At 37.5% G+C, this 18,361-nt stretch overlaps 2 protein-coding genes and 2 pseudogenes across 7 annotated transcripts; 3 read left to right on the forward strand and 1 right to left on the reverse strand.

Moving 5' to 3' along the window:
- The first annotated feature begins 78 nt into the window (after nt 1-78).
- Nucleotides 79-1,947, forward strand: LOC137743225 (putative disease resistance protein At3g14460; annotated as a pseudogene).
- Nucleotides 1,948-4,273: 2,326 nt separating this feature from the next.
- LOC137743569 (uncharacterized) lies at nt 4,274-7,841 on the forward strand. 4 transcript variants are annotated; one of them, XM_068483489.1, is made up of 10 exons: nt 4,274-4,561; nt 5,093-5,275; nt 5,821-5,947; nt 6,059-6,139; nt 6,251-6,450; nt 6,698-6,793; nt 6,879-6,972; nt 7,137-7,256; nt 7,333-7,421; nt 7,590-7,841. In XM_068483489.1, the coding sequence occupies exons 1-10, from the start codon at nt 4,382-4,384 to the stop codon at nt 7,644-7,646; spliced, it is 1,227 nt and encodes a 408-aa protein (XP_068339590.1). In that variant the 5' UTR covers nt 4,274-4,381; the 3' UTR covers nt 7,647-7,841. The 4 variants fall into 4 exon arrangements, with proteins under 4 accessions (XP_068339590.1, XP_068339593.1, XP_068339591.1 ...); XM_068483492.1 differs by having other exon boundaries at nt 7,368-7,421; nt 7,590-7,675; XM_068483490.1 differs by lacking the exon at nt 7,333-7,421 and having other exon boundaries at nt 7,134-7,256.
- A 1,540-nt stretch (nt 7,842-9,381) lies between these two features.
- On the reverse strand, nt 9,382-11,450 carry LOC137743547 (uncharacterized; annotated as a pseudogene).
- Nucleotides 11,451-14,079: 2,629 nt separating this feature from the next.
- LOC137742394 (serine/threonine-protein kinase D6PK-like) lies at nt 14,080-17,864 on the forward strand. 3 transcript variants are annotated; one of them, XM_068482252.1, is made up of 3 exons: nt 14,080-14,349; nt 15,174-16,270; nt 16,787-17,864. In XM_068482252.1, the coding sequence occupies exons 2-3, from the start codon at nt 15,303-15,305 to the stop codon at nt 17,652-17,654; spliced, it is 1,836 nt and encodes a 611-aa protein (XP_068338353.1). In that variant the 5' UTR covers nt 14,080-14,349; nt 15,174-15,302; the 3' UTR covers nt 17,655-17,864. The 3 variants fall into 3 exon arrangements, with proteins under 3 accessions (XP_068338353.1, XP_068338355.1, XP_068338354.1); XM_068482254.1 differs by having other exon boundaries at nt 14,111-14,211; XM_068482253.1 differs by lacking the exon at nt 14,080-14,349 and adding an exon at nt 14,481-14,694.
- The last annotated feature ends 497 nt before the right edge of the window (nt 17,865-18,361 follow it).

Consider the following 18,361-nt stretch of genomic DNA (forward strand, 5'->3'; position numbering starts at 1 on the left):
CTACTATAAAAGCAATTAGCAGTATGGGAGTAAACCAACTGACTTATAAGCTCAGGCAATGCCTCTCCTCCAATTGATATGGGATTTGTTCTCAACATAGCGCCCGAGGTTAAGCAATACCTTGATGAAGTTTTACTGTTATCATCGCCAGCCAACAACAATCCGAAGTTAAGCAATACCTTGATGAAGTTTTACTGTTATCATCGCCAGCCAACAACAATAAAAAGAAAGCAGCTAGAAGGAGACATTCGAGATGATCCCACGTTCTCTTCCTTCACCTAGAGAAATTACCCAGAAGCTTGTTGGCGAAAGTTGAATAAAAAATAGAACATGTCTCCAAGAATTTGGCACGCTGCTGCTGCTCCATCCTTTAAAGAATAAAACTCCAGAAAAAGGTGTACGGTCCTCCAGATTAGTTGGCCTTGTCGTCAAAACTTAAAATTAAGGTTAGCTAAATGCCAATTAGCTGATAACAGGTGGGAAACTCATACAAAGTCACATAAAATGGTGCGTTACAATGCATGTGTCAGTTAGCAAATAGCTGACACACATTAGCTATCAAATTCCAAATTTCAAAATTCTCAGTTAGCAAATAGCTGATACAAAATACCCATCAAATTCCAAAGTTCAAAATTCTCAAATGGTACGAAGCCACACAAATTAAATTCCAAATTCATTTTCGAACTACGTCAGTTTGATCCCGCGCTAAGAGTGCGTAGGCAATCTAGAGACTCAATTTAGATGCAATTTCCCTACAAAGTCAAAATCGAATCCCTAGTTCAGCCAAGTTCACTCAAATAAATCCAGAGCATTCAAAAAAACCAAATACCAAATCTTTCTTTTTCAGTGGGTCATTCACTCATTGAAAATCCCGAACCAATTCATCCATTAACTACGCCGGTTTGATCTCGCCAATGGTACATAGGTAATCTAGTACCATACTACAGATACAATCACAAAAACAAAATACCAAATCAAATCCCTGGTGTATATAAACCAAATTCTCTCCAACACATCCAAATTGTTCAAATAAACCAGATACCAAATCTTTTTTTTTCTTCGGTGGATGTTTGCTCACTAAAAATCTCAAATCAAAACATCTGAGGACTACGAGTGACTTAATCTCTCCAAAAAGGGTACATGGACAATCTAGGGCTCAACCTAAGGGTCCACAGCTGGAGTTATAGCATAGGACAAGTTCTTCCGCGACAATACTAATAACTGTCTTGAATATATTAGGATCTAGAAGTGCCAAAATCTGAAATCCTTACCAGATGGCTTATGCCATCTCATCAATCTTCAAACGTTGGATATATATCACTGTGGAAGTTTTGTTTCCATCCCAAGACTGAGTGGGGGGAGAAGAGCCTCCAACTTGAGAGAGGTCGAGATCACCGATTGTGACAAATTGAAGGCGTTGCCCAAAAACATGCACAATCTCAACTCTCTTGAGGAATTGATGATTGACTACTGTGACGGTTTGAGTTGCTCCTTTCCCCCCAAACTCACATCACTTACAATTTGGAAGGTCAAGAGCTGTAAGTCATTCTGGGAGTCGGAGTGGGGATTGCACAAACTCACCTCTCTTAGAAAGTTGTGGATCTACGGCAATGATCCGGATACGGTGTCGTTTCCACCCGACATGGTCTACATAGAGATGCTCCTCCCCAAATCTCTCACTGATCTCCGAATACATGGCTTCCCGAATCTGAAGAAACTGAGCAGCAAGGGATTCAATTCCTCACTTCCCTTCAATCTCTAAGCCTTTTCAAATGTCCAAAGCTGGCATCCATTCCAGAGGGAGTGTCTACCTACTTCAGTGAAAATATCCATTCCAGAGGAGTAACTTCACTTAGGCAACTTTGGATCCATGGGTGTCCTGTGCTAAAGAGAGATGCCAAAATATCCCACATCCCTTACATAGACATAGTTGGGAAAAGGATTTGAAGCTGATGGTTTATTCGATCCAATTCTCCAGGTCCAGGTATCATCTTCTCAAGAAATGTTTTATTATTATTAATCATCTTTATTCTCGTAATCAAAGTAATCCACAATATTTCTCAAGTTGTTAAAATGTTTTAAAGATTTTGGGGTTTCAGGAGGCCTTCGTTAATTTGGCTGACACAGTTGGGTTGGTTCTTTCTGCTGAGAGTTGTCCCACGTTAGTGAGGGGCAAGATTTGTTATGTGCTTCTATGATTTTGGATTATTTTTCATATTGCCAATTGGTTTTATGGTGGAACCTCAATTTCATCATGGTATCAGAGCAAGATTGTCTACATGTGAAACTCAACGGCCACACACGCTCCACGTCATCCAGTTGTTGTCCACGTGTAGGCTTGAAAATCCGCCACACGTGCGGGGGCGTGTTGAGAGTTGTCCCACATTGGTGAGGGACAAGATTTGCTATGTAATTATATGGTCTTGAGCTACTTCTCATATTACCAATTGGTTTTATGGTGAAACCTCAATTTCATCACTTTCTTGCTTTGAGAGCAATTCTTTGAAGACAATCTTTCTAGGCCAAGGTTTACTTCTCCCGCTTTTCTTGCAAATCCTGAGAATAATCCAACATACTTTAAACTCATGCAAGGTTCGTCCTCCCATCACTGTGGGATTTAGGACTTCAAAACGACTCGTACTGTAGCTGCGAAGTTGTGATCTTGTCGGAAGTCTATGAAGATTTTCAATCCTTGAGGAATTTGTACCTTTCTCTTCGCTAGGAGATGAAAGGACATCGCTTGTACTAGGCATTATGCCTTACACAGATATTTTAATTGTTACAACATGTTTGACGTCGCAATTTAATCAGTTCTGGAAAAAACATTTTACCATAACAGTGTGTGATCCGCTGCTCTTTGATATTTTTGTGCAAATTGTTGAGTGCATCATCTGTTCTAAGTGCCCTGGCACCACCAACATTGCTCTTCTTGACTGAATCTTATGTCTTTTCATGTGAAGCTTTACACTTCTATAGGTCAAGAAAAACATGCATATCCCGGTATCATAGCTATAATATCTGCCTCTCATCGTCTGACTCTTTTATGTCTTTGTTTCATGTAAAGTTTTCCTCCGTTCAGAACTTTTAAGCTGTAGGCCCTCAAAAGAGTGGATAGCAAACTATGGAAGCATAAAGCATCTCCAAACTTGTCATGCCAAGCAACTTATTATTTTCCAATTTTCAAATTTTATCAGGTCGAGCTTGTTTCAATTTTCAAATTTAAACATTATTTTCAATTTTCAAATTTTATTAGCTTCTCCGTCTGAATCTTCTTCTCCAACTGATTCAATTTACCGATTCCTAACCATAATCCCTCTTTCTCAAATCCTAATTTTTCTTCCAATTCGTATGCCTCTCTTACGATCCAAAACATTGGAAGCAAAGCATGGTACCGATCAAACTTAAGCGTGCTAATTACCTTCCATGGCATGCTCTCTTCATTCCAATTTTCAGGCGTTACAAACTTCTTGGAATCATCGATAGATCTGACCCATGTCATGCACCTCTTCTACTTGATCACTCTCTCAATTCACGTTTGAGGTGTGGTACGAAAAATATCAAAATCTCTTGATATGGTTGAATTCTTCTCTCTCTGAAGAAATTATTCCCTTCATTGTTGGAGCTTCAGTGTCTGCTAGTGACCTAATTGCAGCCACTCTTTATGGATAGTCTTATGGATTTGAATCCTTTTGTTGATTTAGTCATGCTTCGTCTCTCATCTACCTCTCTCAATAAATTGCATTTGCATGGTCTTTTACTCACCAAGGAACTCTTTATGGCTCGTCAAAAGCAAGTAGTCTCTTCATCTGCAACTGAGCATTCTCATGCATTCTTTGTGCAGTCTCAGGCACCATTGCTTCCTATGCTATCTCCACTAGTCCTTGCTGCCCAGACTCAGCCTCTTCAGCACTCGTTTCGATATAATTCCAATCGTGGCGGAAATAATAATCGTTTCAACCGAAATAAGATGCGGTTAAAAATTATTTTAAATTTTGTATTTAAAATTAAATATAAACAGTACCTAAAAAAATTAACTACACGATATATGATAAACAGACACGATTAATTGATCATCAAAATCCTACCAGAAAATCCGGAGAGGATCCTTGTTCGTTTCAACCGTCACTAGAGAAGCTCTTGAGGCCTTACAATAAGGCCGGCCCATGGCAATTATGAAAGGCCCATTTGCATCATCTCATGTCCCCCTCTCTCTGCTAAACCCTGAACTCCAAACTCTGCATACTGTTGCTCTCACTAAACCCCAAAAACCCTAAATTTAACAGTCATAGAGAACGAAGAGAGAGGGTGGAGGGAGAAGAGAGAGAGAGAGAGAGAGAGAGAGAGAGATTGAAAGTGGCCGGTGAAGGTGAAGGAAGAAACGATGTCGTCCAGTACCGAAGATACGACGTCGAGTTCAGAGTCCGAAGCAGCAGACTCTGCGAAGGCGAACTCCACGCTGGAGTTCATAGAGAAGCTCTCAGATGTGCCAATGGGGCGGCTGCCCCCAAACATCGAATTCCAGAGGACACGTGTCGAGTGCAAGGCTGATGCTCCCATTCATGTAACAAGTTTTTCATCCCTTTTTTTGCATTTTTCAATTTTTGTTTTCTGAAATGAGAAATCTGTACGTGCCCATGATTTTGTTTCTGCCCTCTTTTTTTCGTTTTCGGAGTTTTGCTTTTAGTTTTGATAAATTTTGACCGTTCTGAGTAGAAATTTGGGTTCTTTTGGATGTTGGTTTTTGTTGATGGTCATGTTAGGTTGCTAAGAAAATGTGGGAAAGTGAATTTCTTTTTTGGTTTCGGAGTTTTTCTCTAATTGGGTTACCAGAAAACATAAGCTAGACCCGTGTTTGTGCATAGATGTAAATTTTTCGAAGAAGAAAATAATTCTTTTTTAGCAAGATTCTTTCTTTGAAAAAATTGTGGAAGTGGCGAGACCGAAGTGAGCAATCTGCCTAAGTGGCATAGACCTGCATATGTAGATATTAGCTATAAGTCTGTTTCATTTTTCTCAATGTGAGAGTGAGGAAATGCATTGATGAGTTTTTAGTGTTCTTATTTCTTACTGTTTTAACTTTTGGTGTTTACAGACTGATACTTTTCAGTATAATGGTGCTTATGCATCAATGAGAGTCGATAATAACTTATTGGATAGCTTCTGTGACAACTTTAAAGTTGAAGTTATTAATCTTACGGAGGACGAAATGGAGTTTGATATGATTGGCATTGATCCAGCACTTGCCAACGCATTCCGGAGAATCCTCATAGCTGAGGTTTGATTAAATTCATGAATACTTGAGTATACTTGATTAAATTATGCTTTGTCAGTGGTTAATATTGTATGGAGTTCAAATATAAGTTCTATATTAAGAATACCATTTTCATGGGCCCAAGTGTTATCTTCTTTGTATTGACATAGTGATTCCTGCTTAAGCATCATGCATGAGCTATCAAGAAAATGAATTTGTATCCGTATACTTCAGTGTTTTGTTTTCAACTTGTTACTTCTATAAGGTTGAATGGTTGCATGGTTAATTTCTCATGTTTACGTAACAAGTTTGCATCATTGTTTCCAAGAACAAAACTTGTGTAAATGAGTTACTTTATAATGTACATCAACGGGAGGGAGAAGTTTTATGCTATTCAATCCCCCCCTCCTAAATATTTTTCCCGCTTTAAAATGTACATAAGATGGAAGTTTGTATGTACTTCTCTTGTTTCCTTGGATTAAGGCTAGGTGTGTTTATGAGAGTTCCTATTCAGTTGGCACTATGTATTACCAACGGTGATCTAAACTTGTTTTATTATACAAGTGCAGGTTCCCACAATGGCTATTGAAAAAGTCCTTATTGCAGACAATACATCAGTAATCCAAGATGAAGTACTTGCCCACAGGTTGGGTCTCATTCCGATCAAGGTTGACCCCAGATCATTTGAATTTACAGGTACTATGGTTTGGTATTTCCATTCTTTTATGTAAACCAAATTCATATTTTGTTTATTTCCTATACATATTTGAGTCACTGAGTTCTTTCCTGTCATGTTTTACTTTGTAGGAAATAATACACCAGATGAGAAGAACACCATTGTTTTTAAGCTCCATGTACAATGTAAACGAGGGGGGCAGCGTATTTCAGGTATAGTACTGTGTCTTAGATTATCAGTAAGTTTTATAGATCTATCTTTCTTCAAGGCTATTGGTGGGAATTTTTATATTGGTTATGATGACTTTGCAACCTTTTATGCAGTAAAGTCAAAAGAATTGATTTGGTTGCCAAATGGGAGTGAGTTTCCATTGGAATCACAAGATACCAAGTCAGAGTCGTCATCAAAACAAAAAACATATACATCATTTACTTGCAGTCAGGATTCCTTGCCAGAATTTTCCGACAATCCAATTGCCCCCACGAGTGGAGATATTATAATTGCTAGACTAGGCCCTGGTCAGGTAAACACGCTATTTGTTTTGTATAGTTATGGTCATTGCTCAGAAATCATAGATTGCATTTTTCACTCTGCAACTTAAGCACATTCCTAAATTTTGTGGAGCAATCGTCTTCAAATAGTGTTTCGTTATGCAGCATTATACCCAAATACTATCTTATCAGTTTCAGTATTTATTCTATCTAGTAGTCAATAATGTTTACTGTTCTTGGGAATTTACTTTTAAGTGACGTTAGTTTACCACTTTTTAGGTAATTGAACTGGAAGCACATGCTGTTAAGGGCATTGGTAAAACACATGCAAAATGGTCTCCAGTTGCCCCCGTTTGGTATAGGATGCTTCCTGAGGTAAGGGGATGTTGTTTCAGTGATTCTGAAAACACTCTGAAGTTTATGTCAAAGTAATCATAAAAAGATTTGGATTGCTTATTAGGTTATAATATCGCAAGATATTGAAGATGAGATGGCTGAGAAACTTGTGGCAACTTGCCCAGTTAAAGTATTCGATATTGAAGATATTGGCAACGGTTAGTGATTATCCTTTTATGGCGAAAAAATGAAACAATCATGTGGGTTTGTCCCAATATTTGGATTTTAAAAAATGTTGTTATATCTGCACTTGCTTAGTTACAGTTTGCCTTGTTTTGTCAATTCTGGAGCGGCTTTGATTGATAATTTGACTGGTTAGCAGGCAAGAAAAGGGCAACTGTAGCCAGGCCACGAGCTTGCATGCTGTGCAGGGAGTGCATCAGAGAAGGGAAGGGTTGGGAGAATTCTATATCTCTGCAGCGTAAAAAGGATCATTTCATTTGTAAGTGATTTCTTCTGTGTTTGGAACTATAAATTTCTCTTGCTTTCTCATTGCTGACGGTGTCCTAGAATTGTAGCTTTAGTCCTCATGACACAACTATATAAATTTCAGTTTGAAATCACTTACTCGGGTTTCAGAACGTCCGAATTCAGTTTGAAATATCTGGTAAGCTCAGACTTCGATCATTGTCAGTTACAAGCTTACCAGCTATCTTCAATGTAGATGCTTACGCGTAAGGTTTATATAGGAACAATAAGTTTTAATATAGCAACAAATTCTTTCACCGAATGTTTTTTAGAGTTCTAACGCTCTCTCGCTCTCTGATTTGCACAGTTAAAATTGAATCGACTGGGGTATTGCCTCCCGAAGTCTTATTTACTGAAGCTGTGAAGATTCTAGAAGATAAGTGTGATCGTGTTATTTCTGATCTTTCTTGAAACTCTGGTTTTTGTGTAGAAAGAAAATGAGGCTAGAAAGAACAGTGAAACATCTAGTTTTGATAGCGTATATGTTTATTGAGATCATGAATCCACATCCCAATGTGAAGCGAAATTCTTAATTTGCGGTAAGAGCGGCATTTTTCTTCGTTTATGTGTTTTGGTTTGCCCATCAAAGTATTCTACGGCTGCGGGAAATGATTTCTACACACTGTTTTTTCCTTATGCGCACTTTTGTTAATATATAGCCCTTGATTCTCCTTTTTTAATTCGATCCGAAGGCTAGAATTCAGTTCTCTATGGCCCTCCCATATGATGATGCGACTTTCCTCATAGCGCAATAAATCAAACTTTTTGACCTAACCTAATTGTAAACCATTTCCTTCCCCAAAACTCACCAATTAGATTAATTCTAAGGGGTTTTTGGTGTACAATTATAGGAGAACACTATTTGGGTTTTTACAAGAAAGGATCTACTCCCTAAACTATTGTCCGACACAAAACATCTCGTTGCAAAAGCTGTTTACACATAATGTCAAATTCTACGCGTGTACCGGTCATATATATCATATCTGATCATAGTTGCGGTTAGATGGTGCGTATATCAGGGCACGTTTGGAAGTGCTTTTAAAATGACTAAAAGTATTCTGGTGAAAATGGCTTTGGAATCAATCCTTAGTAAACATATAAGTGAATCCTGAAAAACACTTGAAGTGCTTCTTGCAGAAAGCACTTCAAGTCCTTTTGGAACCAAAAAATATTTTCTATAAAAATATTTTCAGTTAATGTAAAAACACTTTCAAACAAATCCTAAATAAATCCACCTACCATAGCCTGAGTCCCAAATTCTGATTTGTCTGCAAATAGTAATGATTCCATGCATACAAGAGATTATGAAAAACTCGATTTATCTTACATATGAAGTTTGGGGGAAGGATGATTGTCGCAATAAGTGGACATGTTTGTGAAAGGATGTGAAAAGAGGTGAAGCATCAAATCTTTTGTGGAAACATAAAACGTTAGATGTTGGGTGTTGGGTATGTTTCGTAAGACATTGCCAGACAGTTTGCTGTTGGAGAGCACGAGAAGCCACTCTTTGTTCCGTCTTCAACTGTTTGCATTAATTACTTGTTTCTTTTCTCCAATCCAGATTCCCTCTAGATCTTGTAGTCATGAGACGACAAACCGAGTAATCTAGACTACTTATTTCAAATTTTACGGTCCCCATTAGTTAGTAATATAGACTACTTATTTCAAATTTTACGGCTCCCATTAGTCAATTATACTGACCTACCTCACAAAAACCAAAAGCCAGATCTCTTTCTCTTTTGAACGGTCTAGATCACGCGGTTAGTCAGCTCCATACTGATTCTCTGTTCTCCTCACTTTTTGTTATATCGAGTACAATTATTGCTGTTTCTTTTGTATGAAGCTCGCCTTTTTTTATTTTTTTACAAGACGATATTCTAAGTTTATCTTTGTCTAGAGAATACGGACTTGAACTTGATAGCAAAGCATCAGGCACAACTGATCGAACCCAAACCTCCTTCACTCCCATTCAGAGCATCATCGATGCAAACGAGAGTTTGTACATGCGGGAGGTTAACATTTTTGCGCAAAGCATGCAAGATCCACGAAGAAATATAAGATTGGAGGATTGTACACAGTGATACGCTCAGAATGTACAAAAGTTGGAACCGTATATCGTATAAATGAAGTGATTATCCGTATATTAATGGTATATGATCCAACTTATACACATATTCACACTACTTCAGAGAATACAACGAAAAAAATGTTGGGCAGAAGGGAGGGGGGAGGGGGCTCAAGCTAATTCCTTTTACCCCTATGTTTTCTAGGTCCAACTACCTCCCATCCATCTTCTGCTTCGGCCGCTTGCTTGGGCTTTGGCTCATTGCCTGATACGCGTACGGGATTTAAGTTTGAATGAGCCTCTGGTATGTCTACTATCATGTTCGAGGAATCATCATTTCCCATGCTATGATCTCTATCATCTTTATCTTCATCGCTATCGTCGTCATCATCATCATCATTTGCAACCTGGCATGAGTGACAGAGAATTAAGAGATTTTAGCAAGGCATATCATTCAAAAGTATCATCCTCACTCCGCCACTTATGGCTTTAGAGGAAAACTTTCAAGACAACATCCACAAGTTCTCTTCAATAAATTTGAAAAAAGCATGCTGGACAGGAGAAGTTTATATCAAAAAGTTTAAAGGCAGAGGGTTTTAAATGAAGCTTTACCTGTCTAACATGCGGAACAGCAACTTTTCGTTGATTGGCTTCCCTTAGGCTTTCAATCGACTTGAAATTACAATCTCAACATTCTTCATACATAATCATTAGCTTTTCAGCTACCTGTGTAAATCCAAAGAAAAAGAAACCACAAACACCATAAAGATTGAAACCATTACTAAAAGTAAAGGTTGCATCCCTACTCCCTAGTACCATCTAATTTATAGAAACAATAATGAACCGTAAATTGTCCGTCTATCTCCAATGGCCGGAGATGCAGCTGATTCTTAGCTGCCAACTTAAATGTAGTTGATGCTAAAAGGTTTCAGTTTTTAAAAGTCGAATAGTCAGCCAAGTGTGGGTGGTCTGGAACACACACATTACAAACCTTTGCAATGGTGGCCCATTCAAAGCAATGCCAACGCAATCCATAGAGGAAGCAAAGTACTTTTGAGTTTCCCACCAGAAGCATAACATATTAAATCTTCTCCATTTCATCATACTCCATCAAGATACCATCAAGTGTTCTCCGAAAAGATGAGGTTAAGTATAAAAGGAACACCTCCTCAATGCTGCCATCCTCTGTCACAGTGTTGAGAGAAAGCGTAGCTTCATTCAGCGTATCTTCCAAATCATCTACGTAAAAAGGCTCTGGGGAGAATGAACACGTACTTGTGAGATTTCGTTACAACAACGACTGGCAAAAATATTCACATCTTTTGTTAATCATTCTGCTTGGCTAGAACAATAGAAATCTTCATTCAAAAGACACAGAAAAAATTATTAGTTTGGTATACAATTCGGCATGTTGAAAAATTGCTAATTTGACTATAACTACCAATTAGGCTCCACTCAATTACTAGTTTTACTTAACGCACTGTATCATATTCCTACAAATAATTTATAAGACAAAGCAAACCTCACCAAAACTGAACTAAAAACGCAAAATTTGATACGAAAAAAGAAGATTTCAGCACAAAATTGAAGTTTTTAGTGATAAAGGTTCTTACTTTCACTTACAAATCCCCTATTGAATCCTAACCCAACCTCATAAGAACAATGCTTCACAAAATATTACGAAAACACAATAATTATATAATAATTCCCTACAAAATAAGCAGCAAATCAAAATTCAAGCTCAATTCTTTACACAAAAAATAAAAAAATTGGAAAATCTGATGAGTCGAGCTAGAGGAGATGAGGGAATCAAAGTACCTGTGGAGTGATTGAACCAGGAGAATATATCGGCGACGAGTTGCTCCGCTTTGCGGCACGAGTCACGCCCGCCCCCACTCGTTTTCGACGGCCAATTGGGGCTCCGACCACTGAGACAGAGCCAATCCTATGCCTTCTTGGAGTATGGGCCCCGCCTCCGCCGATAGTTTTCTCTCAGGCTCCATTTTCGGAATCTCCGTCAGGTCAAAACCCTAACCCTAAACCTGAAAAGTGAAGAAGATGAGGTTTATAAGGAAGGGGCCTGTTTGGTTTGCTGGACTGTTGTACTCTTGACGCGGTTTTAGGAGGTTCCAGCTGGAAAAATATCCGCTCCAGAACTCTCCCATCAAAACCCACCGATCAATAAATTCAGTCTTTTGAAATTTGATCAACAATTAAAATCATTATAACTTTTAAAAGAGTCTCTTTTTTGTAGTTATTGGATCAAATTTTAAGAATCCGAACTAATTAATTGATGAGCTTGGGTGGGAGGGGGATCTCTTCCCGTTCTAGCTCTCTATTTTTTAGTGTGGTTGGAGATAGGACTGGGAAAGCTTACAGAAACTTTTGAGAAATGTTAAGGGAGGTATCTTAAAGTGAAATTTTTTATGTAACCTCTATTTTATCATAGTTTAACGTCAATTTTTATATCGATATTAAAAATATTGTGTTAAAAATATGAAGTGTTAGAGAGTTTATAGAAAATCACATTTTTTAAAGAATTTCTTTAACATTTCTCATAACTTTTTTCAAGAATGATACGAATCAAACCTCATTCCTAGGATCACGAACCTAAGACCACCAAACCTCAATATGAAATGGTTATCAATATTGTAATTAAATATTTTAAAGGGAAATTGGAGAAATGATAATTTGTTGACATTTGGTTGATCAGTATATCATTGTTGTATGATCATTATGTCGTCGCTATTAACTTTGTTTTTTTTTTTTTTTTTTTTTTTGCACAAACAATATTATCTACACTAAAGGGGAAGAGGTGGGCTTACCCTCATAATGAGCTAGTAATAATTTGGTTCAAATTTACATTCGGCGAGAATCGAACCTAAGACCTCTCACTTACAAGTGAAGATGAATATCATTATACCGTAATATAAAATGACTTAACTTATTAAAAATGATCATTTCTACAACCTCCAATATTAATTATCTTCACTAATTGTCTAAATTAAATATATTGAGAAAATAATTATTTAAACAATTGAAATTTAAAAAATAAATTTTTTGATTAATTATTTTTTGTTGTATATAAAATATAACTTATAAACTAATTTTGATAAGAAAATAAGGAGTTTGAGGTACACAATTTGAATTAGACAAGTCAAATATGGTAATAATGCAATCTTACAACATTCTCCAAATATGGTATCGTAAATTTATACATTTACTTTTTTTTTTTTTTTAGTTTTCATTCATTTTTTAAAAGTGAGTAACTTTTGTGATGGTTATGAGGTTGAATGAGTTGTTTCAATATAATTTTATTTCAAATAACTCAATATATAAAGATGATAATTCAAATTTAAATACAAAGAGCGAACACACTATAAGAGACCTAACTCAAATTTATTTGTTTTAACATAGTTTAGAGTCCAAATGTTGACCCTTCCTTCATGATCCAACTACTGTTGTTTATATATATAAAGAAGCACTAATCATAAAATTTGGTCACTTTGATCCCACCTCTCCAAATTTCCAACATGTTAATAATTAATCACACCCCCGTATTTCACCCGGCACGTTTTAAGTTCGATTTTTTACTCTGAAGAATCACATGGATGATGACCTGGATATGTTAAAATATCTCTATGGATCTTGTCGACTTCTGAATTGTAGAATGTTATGATAAAATCACCAACTAATTTTTTTTTGAAAAAAAAAAAAGAAAAAATCAAATCCCTAACCATGCAATTGGATCATGATCCCGTCAACTAGCACTCTCGCGGACCATTTGCCTCAAAAATATTAATCAACGCCCAAATTTACAAAAACACCTTATTTAAAGTGGCATAAAGCAGGGGACATGCCTGGTCAATTGGTCATTTTCCAAGTCCTCAAAACCCTTAAATAATTAGACAAGCTCAAACTCCCAAAGCATGAGGGACAGGGTGGAGCCTTGGTGGGGCCCATAAATTGATTCAGACACTTGTATTTGTGACAAAATACATCGTAATAATTGACTTCCAAAAAGAAGAAAACTTAATAATTAGCAAAAAAGAGAGAATTTATTTTGCTTCAACGATGTATGACTCGTTTGTAAATGCTTTAAAATGATTAAAAGCATTTTGGGTAAAATTAATTTTAGATTTCAAAAACTCTTTAAGTAGTTTGTCGAAGAAGCAGCATGTATGTGATTCTTGTAAGAACAAACACTTAAAGTGCTTTTACATGATCTGATTGAATTTTTACTAAGTATTTGTTTTTAAAATATTTTTTTTAAAACATTTTTAGTTATTTTAAAAACGTTTTCAAACGAGTCTATATTATATATTAAAGGGTGAAGAATCTGAACTAAATCAAATAGTTCACATAAAATAACAATTTGGGATCAACCTCGCCTAATTATAAAAGAAAATCAAGCTTATATAAAAAATTAGACTGTAATAATAAAAGACAGAGAAAAACAACTTAATAACAAACAATAAAATATACATTATTACTAGCTTATTGTGTAACTAAGAAAAACAACTTAATAACAAATAATAAAATACACATTATTGCTAGCCTATTGTGTAACTAAACCCATACCCTCTCTTATTAAAAAATAACAAAAAAAAAAAAAAAAAAAAAAAAAACCTAACTTTAGCGGTATTGCTTTGACCCCAATTCTCTCTCTGTCAAAGACCCAATGCCTCAATACATGGATGGTCATGGTAGTAGAGCCCCCCCAGACCCAACTCTCTGTGTCTTTCTAATCTGACTCACTACTGAACCTTCTCTCTCTCTCTCTCTCTCTCTCTCTCTCTCCACACATTTCAGGAAAAGGAGTTCTCACACATTGCTCTCTCTCCCTTTATCTCCCCCAACAGTTGTGAGTGCTCTTTTCCCTCTTACTTTCCTTTCCACTCTGTTAAAGCAAAACCAAAGCAAGAAATCCTTTCAAAGTTCTGATTTTTGGTGGAAGGCTCTCTCTCTCTCCTCTCCATCTCTCTCTCTCTCTCAAGCCCAGGTATCTATCTTTTTTGGGTTTCCTTTTCTGTTCACTTTTAACTGGTCCTGATTTGTTTGGTGATTTTTGCTTCTCTATTGCACTCTTATCTTGTTTTTTTAGCATCTGGGTCTTTTGGATCCAAAGTGTTGGGTCCCTGATTGAGATCTGTATGAATCTCTTTCCTTTGCTTCTTATCTTTTGCTATAGATTATGGGTTTTGTGTGTATTTATAGATAATTGATAGATACACAATTACATACATTCAGTTGAGTTTTTTCCTTAGCTTCCCCATGGCTCGTTGATCCATGGCATTTTTTATGTTGAAAGTTTTGTGCTTTTGGAAAAAGAATTGGCATTTTTGAGGTAGATAACTGTGACTCTTGTACTTTTGATTCAGTTTTGACCCATCACTTGTTGGGGTTTTAGATTGTTTTGTAGCTTGATGCTTCTGGGTTGCATGCAGCTCTGTGCTTTGATGCCCATTTCTTGAGTTCTTTATGAGGGTTTTTACAGTTTCTGCTTACTGTTTATGAAATGTTATATTCTGGTCTGCTGGAACAAAAAGCTAGTCTGAAACTCTTGAAGATAGGTCTTGCTTATAGAATTCCAGTTTCTTCGACTTTTTTGTGTGTTATTCATTTGGAATAATTTGAGTGATTGTCTTTTTGGGTTTTGTAGCTTGAGATTAGGTTGTGTTGATGTAGTAATGATTTCGATGTCTTTATTTTCGGGCTGAAATGTTACCACTATAGTTTTATTATTTATAGATAGGATTGGATAGTGTTCCTTATACTGTATTTTATTTATTGTTTCATAGTGGTGAACTCTTTGTTTGTGTGTAGAAATTAACTTGCAATTGATGGACTTGAAGATGAATTTGATCGAGAGTGTCAATGGAGGGAATCAGTTGGTGAGGTTGGGGGATGTGTAATGGATTTGTTCAATTTGATCTTTTATATCAAGTGTAAATTATGTCGATGGCCTCTAAATCCGGTGCCAGAAGTTCTTCCCCAGAGACTCAGAGGAAATTAATTGCTAGTCAAACAACAGAAAGAAATTTTCGCAGACCTTCACCTCTTCCGATTACAAAGACAAGCAAATCAGAGCCAGTCACTCCAAAAAAACTTCCTAGGCATGTGCAACAAGATGCGCCAAAGCAAGTTTCTACAGGAACTACTGAAGAGAAGAACTACAAGATTCCTTATCAGAAGGAGTCTGCCAAAACTTTAGCAGATCAGTTAGGTTCAGCTTTATCACTGGGTGATGCAAAGCAGGTGCCAGCTGATGTGGATCCTGTTGCGAGTGAGACTAGGAATTTTCCAGGAGGCGGTGATCAAAAAAAGAAAACATCAGCAAATGGAATCAGCCCAACTTCAGCAAAAGCAAGTGATGATAGGACCAGCAGTATTGCCAAGACTAGTGGAAGTGCCAAGATGAGTGGTCGAGCTGATTTTGTTGAGAGTGGGAAGAGCAGTATCTGTAGAGGTAGTACTAGCAGTGACATCAGTGATGAAAGTACTTGTAGCAGCTTTAGTAGCGCTATCAACAAACCTCACAAAGCAAATGACATACATTGGGAAGCTATTCAGGCTGTCCGATCAAGGGACGGTGTATTTGGTTTAGGCCATTTCAGACTTCTGAAGAAGCTGGGCTGTGGGGATATTGGAAGTGTCTATCTTTCAGAGTTGACTGGAACAAAATGTTATTTTGCAATGAAAGTTATGGACAAAGCATCTTTGGCTAACCGTAAAAAACTTCTTCGTGCTCAGACTGAGAGAGAAATACTTCAATGTTTAGACCATCCTTTCCTTCCAACCCTATATACCCATTTTGAGACAGAGAAGTATTCATGTCTGGTAATGGAGTTCTGCCCTGGAGGCGACTTGCACACACTTAGGCAGAGGCAACCCGGAAAGCATTTTACTGAGCAAGCAGTGAAGTAAGTATTCTCCTGTACTCCATTAGTTCAACTGTGGCAAATGATCTTGTTCTCCATTGTCAGTTTGAGCATGTGTGGTTTATATAGTCATTTATTTTTGTTTTGAATTTCCTTTTGCCACCCTGCTTCTTGGTTTATTATTATGTCATCGGCAGGTGCATACCAATACAATTCATACCGTGACATAAAAGGTTTTATATCTCTTGCTATTGAATGATCTGATTTCATTAAAATGCTAAATAAAGCTTACACAGACATTGAACCCCTATCACGTCAGTTTTAGTTGTTGCTGGGATCTACCTACTTGCAGGCTGATCATCGGGTGCTTCCTATTGTTTTGATGTAGACCTTTGCAAACGTAAACCACCAGTTTTTCCCATTTAATGTTGTAGAATGAATACAAGCTGCCAAGCATGTTTCTTTCTCAGTTATATTAGCAAAGAAATACTGTCACTCTATCATGTTGTAATTTGACTTTGACGATTCTTGGTATTATATTTGTCCGCCAATATGCAGGTTCTATGTAGCTGAGGTTCTCCTTGCACTGGAATATCTTCACATGCTTGGGATTGTTTATCGTGACCTTAAGCCAGAAAATGTCCTTGTGAGAGATGATGGGCACATAATGCTTTCCGACTTTGACCTTTCCCTGCGCTGTGCTGTCAGCCCAACCCTCGTGAAATCTTCAGCCCCTGACTCTGAACCTTTTCGAAGGAACTCAGCTTATTGTGTGCAACCTGCCTGCATCGAGCCCTCTTGTATTCAGCCATCTTGTGTGATGCCTACAACATGTTTCTCACCTCGTTTCTTTTCGAGTAAATCTAAGAAAGACCGGAAACCCAAGAATGAAATGGGGAACCAAGTACGCCCATTGCCAGAACTCATGGCTGAGCCAACGAATGCTCGTTCGATGTCATTTGTTGGGACCCATGAGTATTTGGCACCAGAAATTATCAAGGGTGAAGGGCACGGCAGTGCTGTTGACTGGTGGACCTTCGGGATCTTTCTGTATGAGCTGTTGTTTGGTAAAACACCTTTCAAGGGATCAGGAAATCGAGCCACCCTGTTCAACGTGGTAGGTCAGCCATTGAAATTCCCGGAAGCACCAGTGGTTAGCTTTTCAGCAAAGGATCTGATCAGGGGCCTACTTGTGAAAGAACCACAGCATAGGTTGGCATATAAGCGAGGAGCAACCGAGATTAAACAGCATCCGTTCTTTGAAGATGTTAATTGGGCATTGATTCGATGCGCAAGTCCTCCTGATATTCCAAAACCAGTCGAGTTTGAGCGGATTTCAGCCCCCCCAGTGTCAGCCAGTGATAAAGCTACCGCTGCTGCTACTCATCCAGATCAAAACAATTATCTGGAATTCGATTTCTTCTAATTATTTTCGGAACTGAAACGCCATTTTCCTTCTCTTTTTTTTTTGTTGTGAAAGATGTAGAGTTCTCTGAAATGTTGATTATTATGTGGATTTTAGGGTTTTTTTTCAGTGTTGGTCATGACCATATGTTTGATGTTATGAAACACAGATTTGTATTCCAGCACAAATGTTGAATGCTGTTTCCAAAATGTGGATCCAGTTTCTTTAATATACGTATAGATTGTGAGATTATGTTTTTATCAAGAATAAAAGAAGTTTGAAAATGTTTTTGCACCAGGGCGGTGGCACCAGCTTGTGTTGCCCTGCCCCGCTGCAACGCTTCTATAACATTCACACCTTGATTCGGGAGCAAGGAATTGTAAAGTTTTGCTAAAGGATTTGTATGAGGGGGATTCGAACTTGAGTGCAAGGGTCTGACTACGTTGTTCGGCCAACTAGTGTAACCTACGTCTGTGAAAAGAGCTTCCCCCAACCCTACTATAGTGCCTTGAAGCTGTATTTTGATGGATCTACAAGGGGAAGTCAAAATACTTGCTGGGCAACCTTTGGTTGTGATATTTTGGGCTTTCATGAAGTCTCACTTTCAGTTGTCCCAGCTATCTAAATATCAAATAAGAAAATTCAAAAATACTGAAGGTGATTCCAAAGTAGCTATTTCATGAAGAGAATTTTGTATCATATTCTCTTGCTCAATTAGAGCATATACT

The sequence above is a fragment of the Pyrus communis genome, chromosome 8 (genome assembly GCF_963583255.1).
Source record: "Pyrus communis chromosome 8, drPyrComm1.1, whole genome shotgun sequence".
Classification (NCBI taxonomy): domain Eukaryota; kingdom Viridiplantae; phylum Streptophyta; class Magnoliopsida; order Rosales; family Rosaceae; genus Pyrus; species Pyrus communis.

Bases quoted from the DNA above. Each gene is read 5' to 3' on its own strand.
- LOC137743569 (XM_068483489.1), top strand. From the start codon at position 4,382: ATGTCGTCCAGTACCGAAGATACGACGTCGAGTTCAGAGTCCGAAGCA. The intron at 6,140-6,250 runs GTATAGTACTGT...CCTTTTATGCAG, and splicing joins AGGGGGGCAGCGTATTTCAG to TAAAGTCAAAAGAATTGATT. The intron at 6,451-6,697 runs GTAAACACGCTA...ACCACTTTTTAG, and splicing joins CTAGACTAGGCCCTGGTCAG to GTAATTGAACTGGAAGCACA.
- LOC137742394 (XM_068482252.1), top strand. From the start codon at position 15,303: ATGTCGATGGCCTCTAAATCCGGTGCCAGAAGTTCTTCCCCAGAGACT. The intron at 16,271-16,786 runs GTAAGTATTCTC...GCCAATATGCAG, and splicing joins TTTACTGAGCAAGCAGTGAA to GTTCTATGTAGCTGAGGTTC.